Raw genomic sequence first — 24,710 nt, forward strand, 5'->3', positions numbered from 1 at the left:
TAATATCGGTAGCTACATATTTTATTACATTATAAATAAGTTAACGCTTTTTAGACCTTAATCGGTTGGTTTAGTAAAATGTTAGTACTGTAACTATCACTTGAACCAATAAATTGGCTCGACTCTAAGGACATGAGGCAAACACTCAAACTCAAGACCTAACTCCAGTATAATATGATCATAATGATATGTTCAAACTCATAATATAAAATTATAAATACTATTTTAAAACTTTGAGCCACTATCATGACAAAGAGAATGGGTAACTGGCCATGACCATATGAAACGTTTTTATTTTGTCTGTATTATGTAGTTCGCAAAAATACGATAAGTCTCATCACAGAGACAGTGCACTACAGTTGTCTCATTACACTGAATGGTGATGCCACCCCTACCGCATCATTCCTCTATCGCAGGACCTCAAGTCAGTCTGATTATACTGCAACAGGATGTGTGATTGCAAACTTTTTTTTAATTTGACCATACAAGGCAAGATTTGGCCGTTTGAAAATTAATTACAAAGGATTACCTATGACTTGGTAACTGAAAACTGGCGTATCTACTAATCGCAGTATTTAAAGTTTGTGCAAGCACTGACTGGCCTGACTGAAGTTACCACCCTATGCTTTAACCTCTCTTAAGCTTAGTAAGGTTAATTTTTAAATGATATTTTTGCATTATGAAAATGATAAGGGAATTAATTAATCATAAATTATTTTAATTGGAAGCACACTTTGCAGTATTTGACACAATAATACACAATTTATGATTCTGTTATATTAATCGACATTAATGATTGGCTAAAATCGTGTGTGGTTGATCCAAAAAAGAGCTTTATTCGAGCAAAATATAAGTAAATTTTCTTTGGAGCAACCATCCGCATCTCACTAATATTGTTTCATTGTCAACATGTAATATTATTGTAACTCCTGTAGTAATAAAACTAGTATTTCGAAGCACATTGTAAACGAATTAATTAATATGCAGTACAAAAATATGTGTATAAATCACACTTTATGCGAGTAACAATCGTATATTAGTTTATTTAAATAATGGCATTACACACTTTATTGCCATAATAATATAATAAACATTAAATAAGGCATATTCAGATACATTGGCGATATTTGTAGCAATTAATTTCTTTAAAATTAGGCTTGTTCACCATCTATACGAATTATGACATTATTTTCTATGATGGTCTAAAATCGGCATAATTTTGGAGTATGTAAGTCCATATTAATGTATTTCATAATTATTTTGAATCCCATTTATTCGAATTGAATTTTCATCATGTGTTTTTATAGATTTAAGAAAGTTATTTGCACAATTTGGACAGCAAAAGTCTCCACAATAGTTCTACTATTTGAAGATAGACAGTGAAACAAGCCATTGGTAGAATAGGTAAACGCTATCATTTAGCTATGGGCAATTGGTATTTAGGAATTTCCTCCTTTAGTTGACTAGGTGTAAATACGCCCTTTTCTGTGATGATGCCGGTGATTAAGCTTGCTGGAGTGACGTCAAAGGACGGATTCCAACAATTGATACCTGAAATAAAATTAAATTGAGATGTCAATATGGTGGCAGAAATTGTTAAACAAAACTAGATACAACCCGATCGAGCTAACTGCGTACTGTTAATTATGAAAAATCTAAAACGTTAAAATAGCGGTATCGTTATAGCCAATGAGATGCTGTCATAGTGACATTGACAGTACGTCAATGTCACACGAGAATCAAACGTCAGAATAGAGGGACGCGCGGAGACGACTCCGCGCGGCTTTTGTGCTAAGTCACGGTAATAATATCATACAGTATTGTAACTTCATATAAACAGACGAAACGAGAACTTTCTTTCGAAATTCAAATCTCGGTATGCGCTCGGTATGCAAGTGTCGCGAATGTGCCGAATGGACGACGGTGGCCAAGTGTTAAAAATGACAAAACTGATTGAATTTGAGTGACCGTCATTTACGGTCAAATTGTTCAAAAACTAGTCAAATTGTCATTTTCAGTCAGTTTGATTTCAAATGAAAATTATATTGTATTAATCAGCTTTTGCCCACGACTTCGCTCGCCCGAAATTTACGTAACAGATCATTATGATTATTAAAGTTTCAAAATTATTTACGTAGTTTTAAATAAATTAAATCTACTAATCACAAAACAACACACATTTTTAACCTATTCCATTCACAAAGTATTTTGTTTGTCTAACTAAATAAAAAAATACAATCACAAAACTGGATAGAAATTCTAAGTAAGCTAAGGCAGATGTAATTAAACTGGGTACTGTAGGTGGGCAGCCCTATCGCATGTTGTCATACTGTGACGTACCGCGCGACTGTTGACATTTATTTCAAAAATATGGCCGAGTTGGAATACTGTATAGATAGTATTACCGTGGCTAAGTGATGAATTGTATCTAAATTATGGCAATATAATGTGAAAGATGAGTATCCAGTGTTTTATTTATGAGAATAGATTGACCGGCCTCTAATAGTACCTAGCTGGAATGCGACTCTCCCTCCCACTTACCCGCACACCTCGCGTTCGCTCCGTCTGTACCAGACCGTCGATGTGACGTCACGGCTGCCAGGTTCGCAGTTAACTCGACCGGGTTGTACAAGTATACAGGGTGTTAGGTAAATGGGTATATGAGCCGACACTAGCCCATGTTAACATAGGCATATAAATGGTATGGCGAAGTCAGAAAATTGATATCATCATTTTAATAATTTAAATTTTCATACAAATCTGATTTTATAAATTTTATTTTGTATGAACATTTAAAAAATTAAAATGATGATATCAAATTTCTGACTTCACCATACCATTTATATGCCTATGTTAACATGGGCTAGTGTCGGCTCATATACCCATTTACCTAACACCCTGTATGGCGTCTTTTTTTTTTCGCGCGGCCATCGACCAAACTTTGTTTTTTGATTACAAAATAGTGTAATAAACCAAACTTACTATGGCATGTATACTTCTAAACTCAGTCTGAACTGAGTTACGAGCATTAGAAGTTTGATTATTTTCATACTAGATTTGCTTTTTGTGCGCAAGTTTTGTAAGAAATTGCAACAAAATATTGCGCTATTTTTTTATTGCGCTGATTCTGCTCCATACTGATGTCTGGAGCCTTTAATGGTTGATATTGTTTGTTTACACATACAATCTCACTATTTTGTTGCAATTTCTTACAAAACTTTGCGCGCAAAAAGCAAATCTAGTATGAAAATCATCAAACGTCTAATGCTCGTAACTCAGTTCAGACTGAGTTTAGAGGTATACATGTCATAGTAAGTTTGGTTTATTACACTATTTTGTAATCAAAAAATAAAGTTTGGTCGATGGCCGCGCGAAAAAAAAAAGACGCCAATTTCCGGCATTGTCTTTTCACCTGTAAATAAACCACTTTTTATCTCAGATAGAAGTAACACTTAGAGATTACTGACTGAAACTTTATCAGACTTCCCTCACATAACTCAAGTTATATTTTGTACTTAAAAGTACTTTCATAGTTATTTTGTTAACTGCTATCCCAAACTGAGGCGTCTAACTTTACTAGAAGTATGTAATTTACTGTACCTACTTAACTGGCATAAGTAAAGTATGTTTTAAAATCTTTCTTAGAACCTTGTCCTGATATCTGCAGGTCTCCAGCTTCCTCATTGGCCCTAGAGCAATTCCAAGTATACCATAAATAAAAGCCTAATTAAAGTCATCAAACGTCTCAGTCATTAGGTAATTTAGAGCCACTAGAACTTCATAACTATGAGTTGTTTTTTGTGTGTAAGCTGAGGACACGTGTCCCCAGCTGATACATCTGTATCTTTGTAAATATTTATGCTACGATAATGTATTACAGTCGAATCCAATTAGTAGGCTCTCCCATTTTCAAGACTCAAATACTGTTAAAACCACGATCAAAAAACTATGTGCGAGTGTCTCCAGCTGACACATCTGTATCTACGTAAATATTTAAGCTACATCAATGTTTTATTCCATGTGCGACATTATTGAGTAGGTACTAATGAGTACTTACCTACTTACTTGAATTAGTAGGTAGGTACCTATGGGGGCGTCCATAAATTACGTGAGGCTTTTAGGGGGGGGAGAGGGTCAACAAAAACCTCACCAAATCTCACGTGGGGGAGAGGGGGGGTCTCGGGAAATATCACGTATTTTTTTCCACAAGAAATAGAGAAATAGAGTTTGCCAGAAAACTGGGTTAAATCTTAAGTAAAAAAATTGGCCAAGTGCGTGTCGTGCCACGCGCAGTGTAGGGTTCCTTAGTTGTCCGTCGTTATCACAATATATTTCAGAAGTAAGCAATTACTTCATCTAAAGTCACTTTTAATATTTTCTTCTAAGGATTTTTTATTAGGTATGAAATTTTATAATACATGAGTAAAACAAATATTACTCTTGAACTAACTGATCTATCTTAACCGCTGTAGTTTTCCTTGAAAGTTCATAAAAAGCACTATAATCTAGAATTTTTCCAGATTTATCAAGCCAACAGTTAATTTTTAGCGGGGGGGAACGCCCTACTTGGACAAAAATTGGCACTTTAAACTTTAACATTTTGCAAACGGATCCCTAAATCGAAAAATGGTCTTAGCAACCCCAAAGCCATTTTAAAAGACCTATCCAACGATACCCACACGATGGGGTAGAAGACGAAAAAAAAATCATCCCCACTTTACATGTAGGGCTAGGTATCCTATAAAAATTTTTTTTTCAAAATTTTATTCTACCTTTTTGTCGGCGTGATTAATATACATACCTATACAAAATTACAGCTCCCTAGTGCCAATAGTTTCCAAGCAAAACCTCGGACAGACAGACAGCCAGACATATCGAAACCTTCTCAGGACTAAAAAATTATATTTGTACTAGCGGCCGCCCGCGACTTCGTACGCGTGGATCCCGTTTTACCCCCTTCATCTATCTTACGCGGTTTAGATTTTTTCATACAAATGTTTTTTCCCGCTAACTCCCGTTCCCGTGGGAATTTTGCAATATCCTGTTGTAACTAAGCTTTAAGTTTACTAAGGTACCTGCATGCCAAATTTCAAGCGTCTAACTTAAGCAGTTTAGATTTTTTATACAAAAGGATTTTCCCGCTAATTCCCGTGCCCGTGGGAATTCCTAAGTATCCTATAACCTGCCCAGGAGTACGAAGAATAATTGTACCAAGTTTCGTTAAAATCCGTCAAGTAGTTTTTGTTTCTATAAGGAACATACAGACAGACAGACAGACAGACAGACAGANAACCCCCAAGGGTGGAAAATTGGGGATGAACTTTTTTATACGCAATATCTCCGCCGATTATAAATCAATTTGAACGATTCTTTTTTTGTTGAATAGGTATTATCAAAAGGGTGGTTTCATGCGAATTTGAAGAAAATATTTCACCCCTAAGGGTGGAAAATTGGGGATGAACTTTTTTATGCGCAATATTTTTAATTTTTAGTTTTTTTTTGTGTTCACGCATTTAAAGTCGGTTTTATTTTTTTAAAAAGGTAATTAGTGGAAAATTTTAATAATACAATCCAAATACGCTTCGTTTTCCGGTACGTGTCCTGCACTCCAGAACCTTGCTGCTCTATCGGCCGTCAGTTTTGCGTACTATGTGCCCTGCCCATTGCCACTTCAGCTTGCTAATCCGTCGCGGTATGTCAGTGACTTTAGTTCGTTTACGGATCTCCTCATTTCTGATTTGATCTCGTAAAGAAACACATAGCCCTTTCCATAGCATGTTGTGCAACTTTGAACTTCTTTAAGAGCACGTTTCACGCAGCGTGTGACGTCCACCCACAAGGTGGACCGACGACTTGATAAAGGTAGCAGGATGGCGCTGGATGCAGGCCGCTACCAACCGTGCGATGTGGAAGTCATTGGGAGAAGCCTATGTTCAGCAGTGGACGTCCTGTGGCTGAAATGATGATGATGATGAATCCAAATACGCACCTGGCGCGGCAATCCTATGCTCCCCGATGTGGGTCATTTCCCTATCAGGCCGCTCCTCGATTTTGATCCTGTCGCCCGAAGTCAGCGCCATGTCGATGGAGCTCAGTGGCGCCGCCACGTAGAAAGGCACTTCGTGGTGACGCGCCACTATTGCTATTTGGTACGTGCCGATTTTGTTCGCGGTGTCACCATTAGCAGCAACCTGGAAGGTTTAACGTATAGATTAATAAAATGATTTATTTCTACTTTATTTAGCTTTTGAATAAATATCGTTATAGAAAAATAATGGACATGGCGCACAATTTTTGTTGAAGATGCCAAAAAAAACTACAAAAAATTAGAATGAATACTGTATTTTTACTTTTTTGATATCTTTAAAAATGAATGAAATATTCAAGCTCAAAGTGCGCTCTTCCGCTACGAGCGATTTTCCGCGCGGATTCAGAAATTGTGACGTAGTAACATGAAAAGCTGCATGTAAGATATTATCTGTGTACAATGGTTAGAATGGTTAGTAGGGGAGCCGAAGCGGGGATTTCGGGACTTACTAAAGAGTGGATGACTAACATAAAAGGAAATACTTTGTACCTGGTAAATTACCTCTAAGTATGAATTTTTGTTATAAAACGGCATTAGTTCTTATGCCTCTCACCCAAAAAATACCTCAATTAAGCCCAAATTTGAGACCGCAGCCAAAATTTGAGTGACGATGGAAACTAGCCTAGATGGAGGTCACATGAAATTGAACTTCTGCTTCTTCATAGATAAAGACTTATCATTTACCATACCTTATCATTTTGTATTCCATTTTCAAGTCACTTTTTTTTCGCTTACTGTTTAAACAAAACGTGGGATTTTTTTAAATCTCTCTTTTGAACGCACATCTGAACGATGTCTGGTTTTAATTTCTTCAGTTACTCCGTAACCATGGCGCTTGCAACAGTGCCGAAATATTGGAAACTCAAAACTAAGGTACATGGTAGCAATCCCGTCAGTAATATAATAGGAAAATGTCTTGAAAAATAAGTACATCGTATTTTACTTTATGTAACTAATTTTATTATTTATCATACTTATAACTAATCACTTCATTCAGAACTAGAAAATTATTCCAAGGATTCCACTTTTCTTCAATAGATGATCAAGATAAAGAGTTATTTATTATAAATTGCTCTTCCACCATTTCAATTATTCTATCTTACATCTTACTTGATGAAATCTTTTTCAATTTTATTTACATGGTCATAACATTTTCACCATTCCTCTGCACCAATTTGTGAGGTAGACCTGAAACCCCCGATAAAGCAGCTATTAAAAGAATAATATATTTAAAAAAAAAACCTCCTTCTGACGCAGTTAGGTAATAAACTAAATGTATCCAATTTCACTCCAACTTACTGTCAACTCAACGACGCACTTTAAAATCAAAGATTGACTTTGAATTATGCCTTATTTTACAATACACATTGAAAACAATATGACTTGCTTAAGCTTTTTCGACTTTTTCACAAAAATAACAAATAGGCATGAAGATATTACAAAATTTCTGCAGCGACTGACAGTTCATTATTTTGATTTACGTTGACAGGTGACAATAAAGTCATAGACATTTGGCATATGAAAGACACACTTTTCCAATATTTTTGTTTGCCATGAGATTCTGGTACACCTATACCTATCTTTTAATGAAAAGATAAACTAATTTTTTCAGCACAGCGAAAATCTGCTTTGGCGCGTAGCAATGCAACGTGACAACTACAGTTCGGACTTCTTTATACGTCCACAACACATAAAATAAAATTCGAACTATCGCACATTTTTTCTTTTTAATTCTAATTCAGTAAAAAATGTTATTGAAACCTTCATAAGTTATTATCTTATGACAGAACTTATGACCAGACTATGTACATTGAATAAAATATTTTTCTTTTTATCATCAAGCTTAGCAGTCTAATAAGTTACTATGACACTCGAGTTAATCCACATTCAGCACCATAGCCTCCCTTTCTACAAGGCCCTTTACAAATGTCAAAACGTCACTTAACCCTTTTAGCACCAGTTCTTTTGTTTTTGAGAAGATGTATCTACCCAAATTTTTATATCAATTTAATTATAGTCCAGTCGTTTGGTACAAATTAACGTGGTTACCTGGAAAGTGTTCCGTGAGTTTTGAAAATTGGTGATTAAAACAGATTTCGCTATGCTCTCTGTTAGTCTGTTAGTTAAGTGTGATTGCCGCGCTCGTTGCGAAATTGGAAAAATGCTGCCTTAGAGAAGATTTTTGATAGTTACATTCTTTCCTATTTCGTCGTTCCAAATGACGTTTACTGCTGGACAAAGGCGAGAGGCCTTTGGGTTTTCCATAGGTTTTTCATAATGAACAGTCCTGCGCTGCCCGCATTCAGGTTCTTCCCGCGACCTTTACCAGATCGTCGGTCCACCTAGTAGGAGGCCTGCCCACGCTACATCTTCCAGCCCGTGGTCGCCACTCAAGAAATTTTCTGCCCCAATGGCCATCGTCTCTACGAGCTATGTGTCCCGCTAACTGCCACTTGATTTTAGCAATTCTGCGTGCTAAGTCGGTCACTTTGGTTCTCCTACGGATCTCCTCATTTCTGATTCGATCACGCAGGGAAACCCCGAGCATAGCCCTTTGGGTGACCTTGAGCCTTCTTATGAGGCCCATAGTAAGCGACCACGTTTCAGAACCTTAAACTTTCCTATTTATTTCACGACTAGCTTTTGCCTGCGGCTTCACCCGCGTGATATTTAGTGTCACAGATCGGCATAAATTATAGAATATATGTTAATCTGGGTTACAAACAATAATATTGTACAGTTTCAACATAATCCGTTGAGTACTTTTTGCGTAAAAGAGTAACAAACCTGAGACACAGGAATCTTCCTAGTTCAGGTATCAACCCACCAACATTCTTACTTTTTGTTTTTCCTGATTGTTATCATAATATTATCTGTTATGTTGGTGAGAAATTATTTTAAACTTCCAGACATCCAAACTTTAAACGGCTATAAACGAGGTCACAAAATTCGGAAAGAAAATGGCGAAATCTATTTATTCACCAATTTTCAAAAATTCCGGAAATCTTTCCAAGTAAAATTAACAAATAACTGGACTATTTACTCGTTATTGAGCACAGAGACACAAACTTGGTTATTTTTTAAGTGCTTAAATGTAAAAATGGCTTCATAGTAAACAAAATTGGCAATAGGTGGCANGATAGTATTACCGTGGCTAAGTGATGAATTGTATCTAAATTATGGCAATATAATGTGAAAGATGAGTATCCAGTGTTTTATTTATGAGAATAGATTGACCGGCCTCTAATAGTACCTAGCTGGAATGCGACTCTCCCTCCCACTTACCCGCACACCTCGCGTTCGCTCCGTCTGTACCAGACCGTCGATGTGACGTCACGGCTGCCAGGTTCGCAGTTAACTCGACCGGGTTGTACAAGTATACAGGGTGTTAGGTAAATGGGTATATGAGCCGACACTAGCCCATGTTAACATAGGCATATAAATGGTATGGCGAAGTCAGAAAATTGATATCATCATTTTAATAATTTAAATTTTCATACAAATCTGATTTTATAAATTTTATTTTGTATGAACATTTAAAAAATTAAAATGATGATATCAAATTTCTGACTTCACCATACCATTTATATGCCTATGTTAACATGGGCTAGTGTCGGCTCATATACCCATTTACCTAACACCCTGTAGAGTATAACTGCGGTAATGAATTGATAACGGAAGGGGGACATTTGACGTAACAATAGTACACCCTTCCGCACTGCACTACTACCACAACCTAATGAGTTAAGTGCTTTACCTAAACCGACTTGTAGCTCATTAATTAACAAAAATCTGAATTCGGTACTGTAATTTTCAACCGACTTCAAAAAAGGAGGAGGTTCTCAATTCGACCCGTATGTTTTTTTTTCTATGTTTGTTACGCGATAACTCCGCCAATTATGAACCGATTTGAACAAATCTTTTTTCGGCGTATAGGTAATACCTCAAGGGTGGTCCCATTTAAATTTAATAATAGAAAAAACAACCCCCAAGGGTGGAAAATTGGGGATGAACTTTTTTATACGCAATATCTCCGCCGATTATAAATCAATTTGAACGATTCTTTTTTTGTTGAATAGGTATTATCAAAAGGGTGGTTTCATGCGAATTTGAAGAAAATATTTCACCCCTAAGGGTGGAAAATTGGGGATGAACTTTTTTATTAGCGCCTAGTTTGAAATGTGATTGAACGATGACAACTAACAACAGTTGTCAGTTAGGTAAAATTTTATTTTAGTTGGAAAAAGACAAAAAGTGGTAAATGGGTTAACGTGCGGGGGCTGCAAAATCATGTTGTGACGTCACGCGCGAATATTGGAAATTTTTGAAAATTTTAAAAAGTCCGTAAACTTCTCGAGGCTCTATCTCCGGTAATACTGGATGGATTGAGGTGAAATAAAAACTAGTGTAATGTGTGTGATCTAAACTTTAAATTAAGTCATAATTTAACTTAATATTACAACTTATGCGTGTTGTCCATTATGTTTGGAAGAAATTTTGAGAAAGATGTTAGGCGTAATTTAGTAGTGGATTGTTACAACAGCACCAATAGAGTTAAACTTTGACTCTTTACTCAGTAGAAAGATAATTCAGATATGATTTCGTAGCAGACTTCACATAGAAGCAGCAAAATTACTGGTTTCCAAGTCGTTAAAAGGTATTTCATAAACACAAAGAAACCAGTTATTTAAGCTCGGTCTATAACATTTAATACACACGGATTGAAGAGAAATAACAAAGACAACATAAAGCATTCCAAAATTAAAGTCGTCTCATTTGTTACAGGTGGCATGTTGTATTAATTTATTAATCATAGCTTTTTTATTATTACATTATCTAAACAACATTAAATGGTTTAAAAATGAAAAACATGTAAAATAGTATGAGGTATTATTTATTATATTTATAGAAAATAAAGGAAAATTAAAAACAGAAAGTTCTATAAAGATACTCAAACTTTATCTCATCTAATATGAATTAATGGTAGTCTAGAATATATTCATGCTTGTGTCACACGACATTAGTAGTAAATGTTTATAATAAGTCTAAACTATGTTCTACGGACCATTACACAGTCCTTTCAGCAGTCATGCTTGTGCCTGAAAACAAAAACATGTGCATGTGCAATCAGTTTATTTAATGAACATAATAGATTGGTAAAGGGAATAGAAGGAAAACTTGATTATGTATTAGATAACACTTACCATGTTATTATGATGTTAATTATTGAAAGTCACTAGAAAAGAAAGGCCCAGTCTTTGTTATTTCCTAGTGATTGTTGATAAATAAAAAAGATTTTTTAAACAATAAAAGTAAAAACATTTATTGTTTAAAAAATCCGTCACTCAAAATCGTTATTATCGAAAGACACTTTATATTTATATTTTTCATTGAAATGTGTGAGTATCACTATGCATTAGTGAATCTAAATTTTTAAAGTTTGCATTATTATTAGTTTTAGTTTTCTCGAGGATGACGTCATATATTGCTGTTCTTTGGCAATATGACGTAATAAAGTTGAACTTTTTTAGTATGATAGCATAATAAATTAAAATAATGACAAATTACAGAAGAGGTAATTTGTCTTTTACATTTTTAAAGTACATAATACATACCCGGTCAGCCCCCACGACTACTGCAGTAATATTCCTCGAGTGCATCAAAGCAGACACCATACTGTCTACGATTAGAGTGGCAGGTATCTTCTCATGGACTAACTCATAAGCAGTTAACCTCGCGCCTTGATTGTACGGTCGAGTTTCCGTGCAGTATACATGTTCTAAAACAATAATAATCAAGTAAGTACATATAGCAGATAATTGGCATAGATTTTCCTCATATAAAGTAATAGCTTTCCGCCTGCGGCTTCGACCGCGTGGAATTTTATTTGTCTATCTCTATGCCAAATTTAATTAAAATCGCTTCAGTAGTTTAGGCGTGAAAGCAAGACAGATAGACAGAGTTACTTTCGCATTTATAATATTAGTATAGATTGAATCTTAAAAAGTTAAAAGTATGCCAAAATACACTCGCGNGTGAAAGCAAAAATCTAAAAACGCGTGCTTTTATAGGGGTTAAATAGGCCGCAACTCGCGACGTATCAAACAGTTCATACATGTCTTTTTCGTTACTTCTTCACATCAGCCGGAATATCTTTTTAAATACTGGTGTGATTTAAATGAATTTGGTATCAATTTAAAGATAAAAGTTTAATCTTTAAAATGGTGCCACTTTTTTTGTTACTAACAAATTCGTTAGTACACAAATTCGCGTGGAAACAACTTCATGTAAGTGATTCCATAGTTTTTCTCGCGAGTGTAGTATGGAGAGAAGTGTATTAGGAGTGAAACTTAAACACAAGATAAACCTAAACACAATAAAATCAAAAACCAAATTCAGAAGTGTTGTTGCGACAATTAGAAAGTTGAAATGGAAGTGGACGGGACACTAATGAAGGAAAAGAAAGAGAAATGTACAAGAGCCATAACGGAATGGTATCCCCGTGAAGGAAAAAGAAGCAGAGGCAGACAAGGGAAAAGATGGGAGGACGATATCCGCGAATTAGCAGGGCCATTATGGCCACAAATGGCTAGAAACAGAGAAGCATGGAGATCATTGGAGGAGGCCTATGTCCAAGGACAAACTGGAGATGAGTGCAACTAAATTGTAAAATGAAATGTTAATGTTGTAAAAATACCTTGTAATCCAGTAATAAAGGCTTATATTATTATATTATATTATTATAGATTGAATCAGAATCTCGACACTAGAGGAAATTTTATAAATATGCACTATGTACTTTTAGGGCAGTTTCAAAATGTCTAAAGATGCCTTACCAAGCCTCTTAGATTCGAACAATGACCGTATCACCCCAAGGGCAGTTCCGTAGCCAGCCGTGGCCAGGCTACCGGTGTTGCAATGTGTGAGTATACGAACTTGGCCGTCTCCTTCTAACCTGTGCAGTATCGCTTCTGACCCGAACTTTCCAATAGCTTTATTGTCTTCTATATCTTTGGTGAGCATACTTTCTATACTAGTAATAAATCTGAAATATTATAAATACATATTTTAAAAATTTTATTTAAAATTAAATTAACTAAAATAATATTTTAATTTCTACTTTATTCTGCATAAAACATTGTTAGAAGTGTATTTAAAAAAGTTATTTTCATACCTAAACTATTCATTTAATAGTCACAAAGAGCAGATTAATAAATTAAATGATGAAATTTTAATTTGAATGGCTGCTTTGAAACATAGAATAATAAATCAATTGGAATTTGTTACAACCAAGCCAACATTTCAATAGTCAATATGATGTAACCAAGGACAGAAGCACACACCTGTCTTTGAACTCACTAGGTGAGACATTTTCATCAGCACTTAGAGTATTTGCTAAATTTATCAGTTCGTCGGCTGCCAATTTTATGTTCACAGCTGTTGGCCTTGCCGATACCAGATAATTGAGCTTGCCTTCAATCTGCAATTACAAGATATATTTTAGGAGCTATCATAACCTATAATGCCAGAATACTATAACATGTAAGTTTTTTGAATAAATTGAGTAGCAATTTTGAACTTTATTAATCGCATACAAGGTTGCCAAGTAATTCTAAATCTCAGCTAATAAAGAAGTTAGATTAACTTGAACTACTGACCTCTTGCCGCATGACTTTCTTATCATCTATCTCCTCCTTGAGCAACTCTACGGCTAGAGATAAGCACCCGACTATGGCTATCGCGGGAGCTCCTCGGACCTACCATGATTTGAAATATTAACAATGAAATCCAATAGATATTTATAAATAATTATGTTATCCATATTTACTGTAATTTGTACAAATATAATCTATTTATCTGATAGATTTTAGAATTTCGCCAAACTAACCTATCTTACCTGCATTTTATTAATAACTTTCCAACCATCTTCAACACCCTGTACTTTTACGTATCTGGTTTGTAAAGGCAGTAACAACTGGTCTAGGATTTCAAGATTTCCACGTCTATATCTAATAGATTCTAGACTCATTTTGTCTCAAGTAAACCTAAAAAAGAAATACTCTTCTAGATTTAATCGTTCAAATGTAAACATTGAGACTAAAAAAGATAAGATTTATCTCCTAAAATTTGAGTTTAGATTCAAGTGTTGAGATAAATATTGTAGAACACTTTGATACTTGTAAATTAATAGTTTGTTAATCCACGTTAGTAAAACTGAATTATAATCGTAGAATGTAGAAAAATATTAAAAATAGTAAAAAATATTCACCGAAGACACGATAAAACTAGACTACTATTTGAACGTTTCAATGGTTTGACACTGACACTGACAACTGTTGGTGAGGCACACAATCGGTATTAAAAAAAAGTTTACCGGTATGGGTAAAGCCGTCCTTCTATGTGGTCGCTTACTGTCCTTCCGTCAAAAAATCCATACCTACTCCACCCCTAAGGGGGTAAAACGGGATCCAAGCGTACGAAGTCACGGGCGGCCGCTAGCTAATTAATAAAAATGCATTAATCAGCCAGTGAACCCGCGCGCTCTTAACTTATCCATTTTATTGAAGTAGCCTAACTGGTCCTATCCTTACTCCTAAATTTCTATTTAGTATTTTTCTTGATAATTCACTAAGATAACATTATGGCCAAATGGTTTTAACTTAGAAAGTTATTAAAGACTACAAATTACGCGGAGAATAAAATCAATGAAAAAGGTTTTATTTTCCAAGAATGAAAACTTTTTGTTACTTTTTGTGTTTCATGGGAAATGACGTCCGTATTTCATGTTCTTTTATCTATGCTCATCTTTAGGTGTTGCTGTATTTTGTTCAATTTAATTAAAAAATACCAAATGTATTTATTGTGTTCTCTCTCTGTAACGCTCAAACATTATACGATTAAATTAAATTCTTGTACTCAAAAATATTTTATCAATTTTGTGTGCAATCATCTACCTATTTAATGTGCTAACTAATTTGAAGCTTTGAATATTAAATTATAAGACTATAAGAGAACTATTGCTAGTTACTAAATTGGAACGATTGTCAGGCTTATTTCCATTATAATATATTATAATTCTGATTGCTACTAAAATTTTCTCTAGAAGTCTAGATTCATAGTTCATGCTTTCTACACAAAAGAAGTAAGTGTTATTTCCTCGTGAACACTGAAATAAAGTTGTGAATTTAAATATTGTTTCCATCGCAATAAAAGTATTTTTATTTGTATAACTTTATTAAAAAAATTAATACAGGAAGTACAAATTCAAAAGTAAGTTACACAAGTGTAACATTTCGTGCGCATTTATTTTACTTGCGCTGGCATCCCACAAAGCCATTTCCGCCCGACATTGACGAGAGACGCATCGTCATTGTGGTAACGCGAACCGAATAATTTAGTGGAATTACAAAAATAAGCAAGATGGCTTTGCCACGAGTCTTTATGGATGTTGCTGCCGACGGGTCATCAATGGGAAGAATTGTCATTGAGGTCAGTCCTTGTGATCTACAGGAATAATAAATCAAATCAATTGTGGTTCCGGCCGGCGTGATTTGACCACGCTATTCTCGAAGCTTTCATCATGTCCTTCCTCTGCCTGTTCAATGACTATACAGTTTTAAGATGTGATATAGCTATAATCTCGTAATTATCTTATCAGTAATACTTTCCTTAGATTTATTACATGAGTAGTCTCGTAGGTGGTGTGCGGGATAGCATGTGATTGCCCATTCGTTATTAATTGTCGGTAGGTAACAGAGATTACAACTAGCCATTTGAAGGTCATTCTATCGGAGAAGGATAGTAACTAAGATAATGGAATCTACCGCTGTTGATTTATATTGTCGCAAGTGTTTACAATCATAGATACTTATGTTTTTCGCGAATGCAACCACACCTTTTTAGCCGAAGCGTGGCCGTTTAGTCATTGCGTTTGCGAGTCATATGTTCTTGTCAAGTGTGAAAAAACCGAGAAGCAACGCGCGTATGTTTTTCAAGTTTTTTTATTTAAAACGTATCCTGTTTCTTGTTACAGCTGAGAACAGATGTGACCCCCAAGACCTGTGAAAACTTCCGGGCCTTGTGCACCGGCGAGAAGGGTTTCGGTTACAAGGGCTCCACCTTCCACCGCGTCATTCCCAACTTCATGCTGCAGGGCGGCGACTTCACGAACCACAACGGCACCGGCGGCAAGTCCATCTACGGCGAGAAGTTCGCCGACGAGAACTTCGTGCTGAAGCACACCGGCCCCGGCGTACTGTCTATGGCCAACGCCGGGCCCAACACCAACGGCTCCCAGTTCTTTGTCACCACCGTCAAGACATCCTGGCTGGACGGCAGGCACGTCGTCTTCGGAAACGTCGTCGAGGGCATGGACGTTGTCAAACAAGTCGAAGCCCTCGGCTCCCAGTCCGGCAAGCCTTCGAAGAAAGTTGTCATCGCTGACTGTGGACAGCTATCCTAAGTTAATTCTGTAATATGAACGCGTAATACAATATTTTAAGTTTAACACAATGTCCTCCTAAGTAATACCTTCCCAGTCATAAAGAGATACATTTAAAGTTTAACTATGGGTCATTCCAATTATGTTAAATAAATTTTATGCAATGTTTAGGTCGCAACTAGGAATTGCATTTATTTCTGTGCATTGTTTATTCATAATAAATTAATATACATTACACTTGTATAATTGATAGATATTTGACGTTCTAGATATCTTTGTGGCTAGCTATTAGGAGTCTGCTATAAGCTGATTGCCATTTTTGTAATGTCACTCTCATTTTTAACACTTGTATTGAATATAAATTTAAAATGAGAACTTTGTTGTTTTAGTCATTTCATCAATTTCAATTCCTGATAAAATAATAAAATTAGTACCTACAGACAATGGTTAGGTAGGAACATCTTTTTAGTCAAAAAGTTAGTAGGTAGGTAATCTACACATTAAAAATAGCTTCTGTAAAACTCTTGAAAATTTTCAGTTTCGCAATCGCGAAGTTCACGTAACCTACCCTATCGAGTAAAGTGGTATTCTGTGCCGAAATAATTTTTCACGAAACTCGTATTATTTTGTAGGTGGTAGGAATTCCGGTGACTACTGTACAAAATCTACTAGGTACCTAGTTAACACCTACAAAATACGAGTAACATGTCTTATCGACATACCAAGAAAAAAGTAAATGCTAGTCTACGTCTAAATCCCTTTTAACTAAGCGATTGGTAAAGTTGTAATCAATAAGTAAGTCTAAACGGCTGTCTCATAAAATTTACGACTTCAGTTAATGTTTAGTTGACGAGTCCTAGTTTTTACTTATTTTATTTCTTGCTTGCTCAGCTCCCAGGTTAGCGTTCCAGCAGTAAGACAAGAATAAATGTAATAAACGCATCACAGATATAAATACATTATCCAGGGCGTGTGCTAAATTCCATCTTAATCTGTTCAGCCGATTTTGCATGCCAGATAACTAAAACACCTTAACTACTTACCTACCTATTTATAAAAATAAATGATAAGTAGGTATGTAGTTATTATCTTGGATACAAGATCACGTTTTGAAGATGCCTATGTAAGTAGGTACCTAAATATGAGCACAATTATTGTAACTAGTAAGTAATAATTTATCTCTGTGATAATTAAAAAAACTAACACAATGAGGATCATTTCGATTTTTAGCTGTGAATGCAGATTTATAGGGCTAAGAAATCCTTAATACACAGTGCAAAAATTTTTGTTCTACGACAAAAATTGACGAAGTTATGGCCAAATTACTAAAAAAGTTCACTGACCGCCCGGCGCGGGGACGATGACGTCATTATATCCGATCCGAACGCTGCCGGCGTACTGCGTGGATAGAAAATATTTTTTTCTAGCCAAATTATCAGTTTTAGAGAAANTCCGATTTGGATAATTCAAAAAGATATATATCTTTCTTATGTCTTAAAGATTAACGTAGATACTAGTTTTATTGAATTTTCTACAACAGTACTGATCCTCATTCCTTTTTTAGGGTTATTACACATTTACATAATGCATCGCGTCATAATTATGTGTACCTTCGCTTAAACTTACCATGATAATTCATAGAGAATTTACATATGCCTATCGGAACTTAGTAGAGAGGTAAGTAGATGGAGTTTGAAGGTGAAATAAATACGCGTAAACTGATTCATAATACATAATTTATTTAATCATTTCTACATAAAGCCGGAGTGATTTGCATAAGTAGGTACTATTTAAATGTCTAATTGGCACCAAATTGAGTCTTTTGCCAACTAAATTACATTGGTTAGAATTAAATAACGAAACCGAATCCTTATAATTAATAAATTAAACTCGATTCTAATTTAATCTTGTTATCCACCAAGTTAATATGCTGAAAAGATAATCTTAAAATGATTTTTTTTAAACAAATACTTAAATGACCGTGTTTAGGTTTCAAACACCTATTAGATTAATTAATTGTTCCCTGTATCTTGTGATGCAAATAAAATACAATAAATTACATAAATTAGCGTCAATTTTATTGCTCAGCTAAACTTAACAGAAAATTATTAATAATGTTTTATTATAATTTATAAATTAAAATTAACTATATATACAGGGTGTTTGGCGCATCGTGTGCCAAAATTATTTGGCGGATAGAATGGGTCATTTCCTATATTTTCAGCCCCCATAACACGTTCCATGCCAGTCGGCTACTTTTATATGAATTATTTTAGTAATTTCACCAAAATACCCAAATCGCATCATTAAATTTCGATTTTAAAAAAACTACTAGGTATAGCCTCAAAGTAAATATTTTGTTTTGACGCGCAATGATGTAGGGTTGCATCAAATCTAAATTTACTGGCAAATATCATCTAGTTTTTTTTAAATTCAGCTTTGAAGTTTTCCGAAAAGTTAAAAATGGACTGAACAATTAAGTTTACATGGCTATAATAAAAAAATTAAAAGAGATAGCGATCTTCGGATTTTATCAAAATTTCTCTAGTCTATCCCCATTCAAACGGTATACTAATCTTGTTTAAATAATAACAACAACTTCACAAATTCCTTAAATTAGTGCATTGACTACTCGGACTGATATTCAAATTTTGAATTTTGAACCTTTTTTTTTACTTTACAATAAGTTCAAAGCAGGTAAAAACTTCACAAAATATTTACTTTGAGGCTATGCCTAGAAGTATTTTTTTAAATTGAAATTAAATAATGCGATTTGGGTATTTTGCTGAAATTAATAAAAAATAATATAAAAATAGCCGCCTGGCATGGAACGTGTTATGGGGGCTGAAAATATAGGAAATGACCCATTCTATCCGCCAAATCATTTTGGCACACGATGCGCCAAACACCCTGTATAACCTTACTGAATAATGTCGAAATTATTGTAGGACATGACCTACGTACACACTACCTTGTATTTTCCTATCTACGTATTAATTAATATAACTTAAATACCTACTTACCTATATGCTCAAAATGACCTAATAAGGGAAGAAATAATGATAATTTTAATTTGATAAAATGTACTTAAATAATACATATTTTTTGTAACATTCGAATTATTGAACATTTATGTAACATAAAGAAACATTATCTTCAAGTGTTATGTTTGAAAGTAACCTAGTTAGTTATTAATAAATATGTCAGTATTTGTTTTACGAGTTATAATTTTAAAATTTTTAAACGAGTCTAGGACCACGGATTTTAATAGCTAATTACTTACACGCGCTACTGCGCGGAATCCATTTTTTAAATCCATGGATGAGATGAAGTTAAAATATCTAAGGCAGATATAATAAAATCACATACGAATGCAATGGTATCAAGAAGGTAAATTCCGATTTGAGAATATTTTCATGACACTCGTTCACGATCGTTTTCTAATGCATACTTAATGCATCAAGTACCTACAAAAACGAGAACTAAGTAGGTACTCGTACGAGAAGGTAGCCTAGTACCTACCTAACTTCTGTTACTATGAGAAATAGAACTTAATTGAGTAGTTGACTAACTTTTAATCTAAATAAATGGTAATGGTAAGGTGAAGTCACAGATATAGATATAAATTTTTATTTTAGTTTTTGGTTAACAATTAATTTTAATTAAGTCCAAGAATTATTAAAAATTGGATACTTGTGTAACGTAACGATAATCATTAATGAGTTTTCTTTAATGTATTGTATATTGTATCCTGTATTTTTGTGTGAGAAATAAATAAACCTTATTATTATTAACGAAATGTCTAGGCGGCTATAAGTTACTTCCTGAAGGTCACGTTAACAGCGGTCAAAGGTCAAACTCGGGTGTTAAACTTTCTCAATTCGTTAGACTGTTTCTACGGTTCGTAGTTACGTATTAGGTGTCACGTGGCCTAGTTGTTAATACCACATACAATGGATGTGAACACCACATACCTACACGACATACCTGTGGAAAACTAACTAGCGAAACGACTGTGTAGCGGCTACGTATACTTAGCCATAGCTGTCTAATAGACACTTGGCCCTGACGACAGGTTATGACCCTTAATGGGGACATCGGAAAAGTAATTATTTGTTTTCATGCCTGTGATATTAAATAAGTATGAATTTACTGTATATTATGGAATGTTTTCAATGTCAGGGTTAACTTTACCGCAAAACTGTCCACGTAATTAAGCTTTTCCTAGAAAAATCTATCTAAGTACTAACTAGAAGTATTTAAATTACGTCCAATTATTAAAATTTGATTATGAAGATTGATATTTGGTTACCAGTCTCACTATCAGACTGCAAATATGAACTAAAATAACTACGAGTAAGTATTAGGGTGGTCCTTATTTTTCGACTTTTGAATTTTCCCCGGGGCACTTTCTCATTCGATTATATACCTCTAAATATGAAATTAGCTTTTTTGTTTTTTTTTTTGGTTAAGATTTAGAGGTCGCTACCAGCTGTCAAAATATTTACAAAAAGCTTTGAAGATCTTAAATCATGGTTTCATAAATGTTTTATTTATGTGTTTATATCACATTTTAGGTGCAAATGAACATCGCATAGATAGAATAGACAGTCGCTTCTTGTCCCCTTCTCCCCTCAACCCCTCTTCTGTACCGACCATGGTACCGACGCGTCGAGATACTAACAAAGATACTCTTATATCTTAAAAATAATTGATTCAAATATGTACATTGTACATATTATCTTAGTTTATAGCAACAACAATAATTTTGTAATATTTTTATTTGGCTTTGACTAAAAATAAATGAATCTAACAAATACAGATTTTGTGTTTTTACTTAAAATTCAAACCTTGGTAGCGACCCCTAAAAGTCTTTTAAAAATTAAAAAAATAATAATGAAAGACTTTCATATGGTATATATTCAAATTACGTGGTGCCCCGCAAAATATAAGAAAAAAAAATTTTTTCGTAGGAATAAGGACCACCCTAGTAAGTATAGTTTTATCTGGTGCTAGAAAGACAAAAAAGTTATAAAAATGGCAACGACCACACCAGCGCTATTGATTATGGTTTTATTGAGACTGACGCTTAACTCTTCCCACGTCGAAAATCAAATATGAGTCATCTCTATAAAGTCAATGGACAAAGATTCGCTATGATGACATCACTCCGCAAGATTCCACGCGATCTCTTTTACCTGAACAGTCTTGATTCCAACCTCAATTCGTTTTTCTAGTTTAAAAGGGCGATCATAAAATGACGGCGAGGACAATGGTGACTAAAGAGGTTAGGGCGGTGACAGGCCGCCAGGGGGCGCCCGAGTCGTAGTTGCAAAGAGATGTGGTGCAGCATGAGGTGCATGCATGCAGTTTGGTCCTCTCCCCTATGATGATGCAGCCAGGTTCACAGTGCTTCGTGCAGTTGCGTTCGAGCGCCCACATCTTCAAGCCGGTGGTAGAGTTTTCGGTTGATGTTGTGTAGGAGAACCGTTTTACCTGCGACAAAGTATGCGTAAGCTTTCAAAATAATAACTTGTATTGGGATCAGTGTTAGTAGGCCGTTGATGGGTAAATTAACTTAGGTAAACAATGTAGAGTTGTAGAGAAAGAAAGAAAGTTTTTTTTTATTTAGTCCAAAATCTACTAAGTAATAGAGCTACCTAAAATCCAGTAAACTGGTGGCATGTGATGTCAGACTCAGATTGTGTCTACAATGTTTTCTGACAGTACTAGTTCGGAAACAGTAAGCGCTGGTCGCAGGCCGCTACCAACCGGGAAACATGGAAAGCATTGGGGGAGGCCTATGTTCAGCAGTGGACGTTCTATGGCTATGTTCGGAAACACTAGCTTAAATATGGTGCTGCTATGCAGAGGATCGATGTGTTTATGACAACAATGTACATAATCATTATCACCGCACCTTTTCCAATTTACGAATCAAATGAAAGATTTCGTCTAAATTTAAAAGGCCTGATGCTAGCTTAAATACCCTCGCCTCTTACCATGCACATCCGCCTGTCATTGCTGCACTTGTGTATTAGCGCGGAGTTGTTCTGCCTGAGGTCGGCGCACTTGTCTTCAGGCACCTCCGCGAGGCATCGGTAGCACCACAGCTCGTTGTTGGGGCGTGCGGCCGCGGATGTCACGTGGACGCTGTCTCGGAGGAGGTCGCATCCCCCTTCTGGAAATTGGAGACGTCACTTTTTGAATACGTCCATGAAAGACATGTCAAACAAAAGTACTGAACTATGCTTATTTTAAAATACTGGCATTAGCAAGGCCCTTAAACGTGACGAGTGTCTGTTCTATTTACAGCTACCAAGATGCAACTAATTGTAAATACTTAAGGGACAATATTATTTGATCCTCTAAAAACTAATTGATCTTTTTTGTATGTGCACTTTTAAAAATAAATGATGTGTTTTATTATATTTTATCTTTATATTAATTATTGGGTCTATATTAGTTGATCTACGGATAAATTATGAATGATCTTCATTTAAGGTAACATAATATTTATGTTTAACATACTCTTTTAATATTTAGTAAACAAAAATTATATTTGATCCTCTTTTTTAGTTATTGATCTTTAATTTTGTTAATTTGATGATTTTTATATCAAGATTGCCTTTTAATATTGATCACCTAATAAATACATTTCGGTCTAAGTATAACTCAACTTTAAAATATATTTGATCTAACTAAAAATATTATTGATTAATATTTTTAATTAAAAAATATCTTTTAATTTACTTTGTTGAGTGACAATCGTCCGTCATTGGTCGTTTATACTGAGTTGGCCAAGGGCTTTGCGGCCAATAAGCAAGCAGAATGGTACATTGCCATGTTTGCTTAGTTTGGGACTAGAGGCGCTATGTAAAATAATTGTATACTTCTGACATCCCTGAACATGACATCATAATTTTTAACTCTTTATTTTTTTTTCAAATCGCAAGGTTGATTTTCTCTTAGTATACCGATCTCGACCGTGATCAGTGACCATAGTCATCTGTCAACGGGTCGATTAGACCCGATAAAAGCACTAAACGATATTTTTTTACTTTTAGTGCGACATCGGGTCGTAATGACCTGATAAGTTTTTTTTTCCAAGTATTTACTGTCTTTGACGAAACAATTGCAAAACAATATTTATCTTTCGTACTACTGATAAGACCGAATATATCCATCACGCACCAACGCATGCAGCACCTGAGGTCAATTCGACCCGATAACGAACGCAGTGTGATAATTTTTACATCTCAAAAATTTTTGGCCTAGTTCAAAAGAGGTTAAAATATCGATCGATTTCATTTATTTTATGTCTCAAAGAAAGAGGATCAATCATTAAAATAGATGACCATTTAGATTTTTTTATTTGCCGTTTTAGCTAATTTAAAAAGATCATTTAAATACATGCCAATACTTAACAGGTATATTTCATGAAGTAGCTAGAACCGTTGCCGTATTCAGGTGTTCTTTGACTAAATTCACCAATGTTACATTATTAATTTGTTCTATGTTATAGTGATAACGGCAATTTTAATTATTGATACATAATAGGTACTAATTAATCTACCTACTCTATCGCATTGGGGAAACGTGTACCTAATATTATGAGGTATGATTGTTAATAAAATAAATACTTCATTATTTTGTAACATAACACTTTCTTCAAGTCAGGTGAGCATCATAACAAAAGGGCTCCGAGCCATAGACAACAAGATTTGACGTTTGCGAACACAGACTAATGAAGGCTACGAGAGAAAATTCAGTTGTACGGGTGCGTTTCTTGGACACTGATGAGGTGGGTGGTGAAGGTTGAATTGGGAGATAGATGATGATGATGAAAGTGCATTGTAACATACCTGGGGTGAAGATTGAAAACACGAGCAGCAGGAGACAGCGCATGTTGTTTGCAGTGAGCACGGCGCATGCCCCAGCATCTCTATCGATCGCACGGGGGGCCAGGGAGGGGGGCGACCTGTTGCGATCCCGGCTGGCCCCGCCCACGTTTTATCTCACCCCCCTCGCACCCCCAGAACACTTTGATCGGGGAAAACAATCTCAACTTTCCGATTTCTTCGGAAAATTAAAAAGTTTCGCTCGGTTGCGGGCCTCTCCAGACGCGGGTAATTATTAGGATCCGAACAATTTGGGTTAATGAACTGGGCTATCATCAAT

General features: G+C 35.2%; 3 protein-coding genes across 4 annotated transcripts; 1 reads left to right on the forward strand and 2 right to left on the reverse strand.

The window, feature by feature from the left end:
* LOC114361839 (methylthioribose-1-phosphate isomerase) lies at positions 1-14,434 on the reverse strand. 2 transcript variants are annotated; one of them, XM_028317039.1, is made up of 8 exons: positions 14,358-14,434; positions 13,986-14,133; positions 13,747-13,845; positions 13,432-13,568; positions 12,925-13,133; positions 11,704-11,867; positions 5,990-6,191; positions 1-1,551 (listed from the first exon to the last, which is right to left on the reverse strand). In XM_028317039.1, exons 2-8 carry the CDS (start codon positions 14,115-14,117, stop codon positions 1,415-1,417), a joined length of 1,080 nt encoding a protein of 359 aa, XP_028172840.1. In that variant the 5' UTR covers positions 14,118-14,133; positions 14,358-14,434; the 3' UTR covers positions 1-1,414. The 2 variants fall into 2 exon arrangements, with proteins under 2 accessions (XP_028172840.1, XP_028172842.1); XM_028317041.1 differs by lacking the exon at positions 14,358-14,434 and adding an exon at positions 14,266-14,339.
* Positions 14,435-15,399: 965 nt separating this feature from the next.
* Cypa (cyclophilin A) lies at positions 15,400-16,841 on the forward strand. The gene is made up of 2 exons (XM_028317042.1): positions 15,400-15,577; positions 16,122-16,841. Exons 1-2 carry the CDS (start codon positions 15,509-15,511, stop codon positions 16,548-16,550), a joined length of 498 nt encoding a protein of 165 aa, XP_028172843.1. The 5' UTR covers positions 15,400-15,508; the 3' UTR covers positions 16,551-16,841.
* Positions 16,842-21,524: 4,683 nt separating this feature from the next.
* Positions 21,525-24,499, reverse strand: LOC114361859 (uncharacterized). Its single transcript, XM_028317071.1, has 3 exons — positions 24,395-24,499; positions 22,532-22,710; positions 21,525-22,025 (listed from the first exon to the last, which is right to left on the reverse strand). The coding sequence occupies exons 1-3, from the start codon at positions 24,435-24,437 to the stop codon at positions 21,780-21,782; spliced, it is 468 nt and encodes a 155-aa protein (XP_028172872.1). The 5' UTR covers positions 24,438-24,499; the 3' UTR covers positions 21,525-21,779.
* Positions 24,500-24,710: the final 211 nt, after the last annotated feature.

The sequence above is a fragment of the Ostrinia furnacalis genome, unplaced genomic scaffold, assembly GCF_004193835.3.
Source record: "Ostrinia furnacalis isolate ACB-3 unplaced genomic scaffold, ASM419383v2 OfSCF6011, whole genome shotgun sequence".
NCBI classification, from domain to species: Eukaryota; Metazoa; Arthropoda; class Insecta; order Lepidoptera; family Crambidae; genus Ostrinia; species Ostrinia furnacalis.

What these genes read in the sequence shown, in the direction of transcription:
- LOC114361859 (XM_028317071.1), bottom strand. Translation starts at nt 24,437, where the DNA reads ATGCGCTGTCTCCTGCTGCTCGTGTTTTCAATCTTCACCCCAG. An exon ending in GTTTTCAATCTTCACCCCAG is followed by an intron (nt 22,711 to 24,394) that starts GTATGTTACAAT and finishes TCCAATTTCCAG; the next exon opens with AAGGGGGATGCGACCTCCTC. An exon ending in ATGACAGGCGGATGTGCATG is followed by an intron (nt 22,026 to 22,531) that starts GTAAGAGGCGAG and finishes ACTTTGTCGCAG; the next exon opens with GTAAAACGGTTCTCCTACAC.
- LOC114361839 (XM_028317039.1), bottom strand. Translation starts at nt 14,117, where the DNA reads ATGAGTCTAGAATCTATTAGATATAGACGTGGAAATCTTGAAATCCTA. An exon ending in CCTAGTGAGTTCAAAGACAG is followed by an intron (nt 13,134 to 13,431) that starts GTGTGTGCTTCT and finishes ATAATATTTCAG; the next exon opens with ATTTATTACTAGTATAGAAA. An exon ending in GTTCGAATCTAAGAGGCTTG is followed by an intron (nt 11,868 to 12,924) that starts GTAAGGCATCTT and finishes TTATTGTTTTAG; the next exon opens with AACATGTATACTGCACGGAA.
- Cypa (XM_028317042.1), top strand. Translation starts at nt 15,509, where the DNA reads ATGGCTTTGCCACGAGTCTTTATGGATGTTGCTGCCGACGGGTCATCA. An exon ending in TGGGAAGAATTGTCATTGAG is followed by an intron (nt 15,578 to 16,121) that starts GTCAGTCCTTGT and finishes TTCTTGTTACAG; the next exon opens with CTGAGAACAGATGTGACCCC.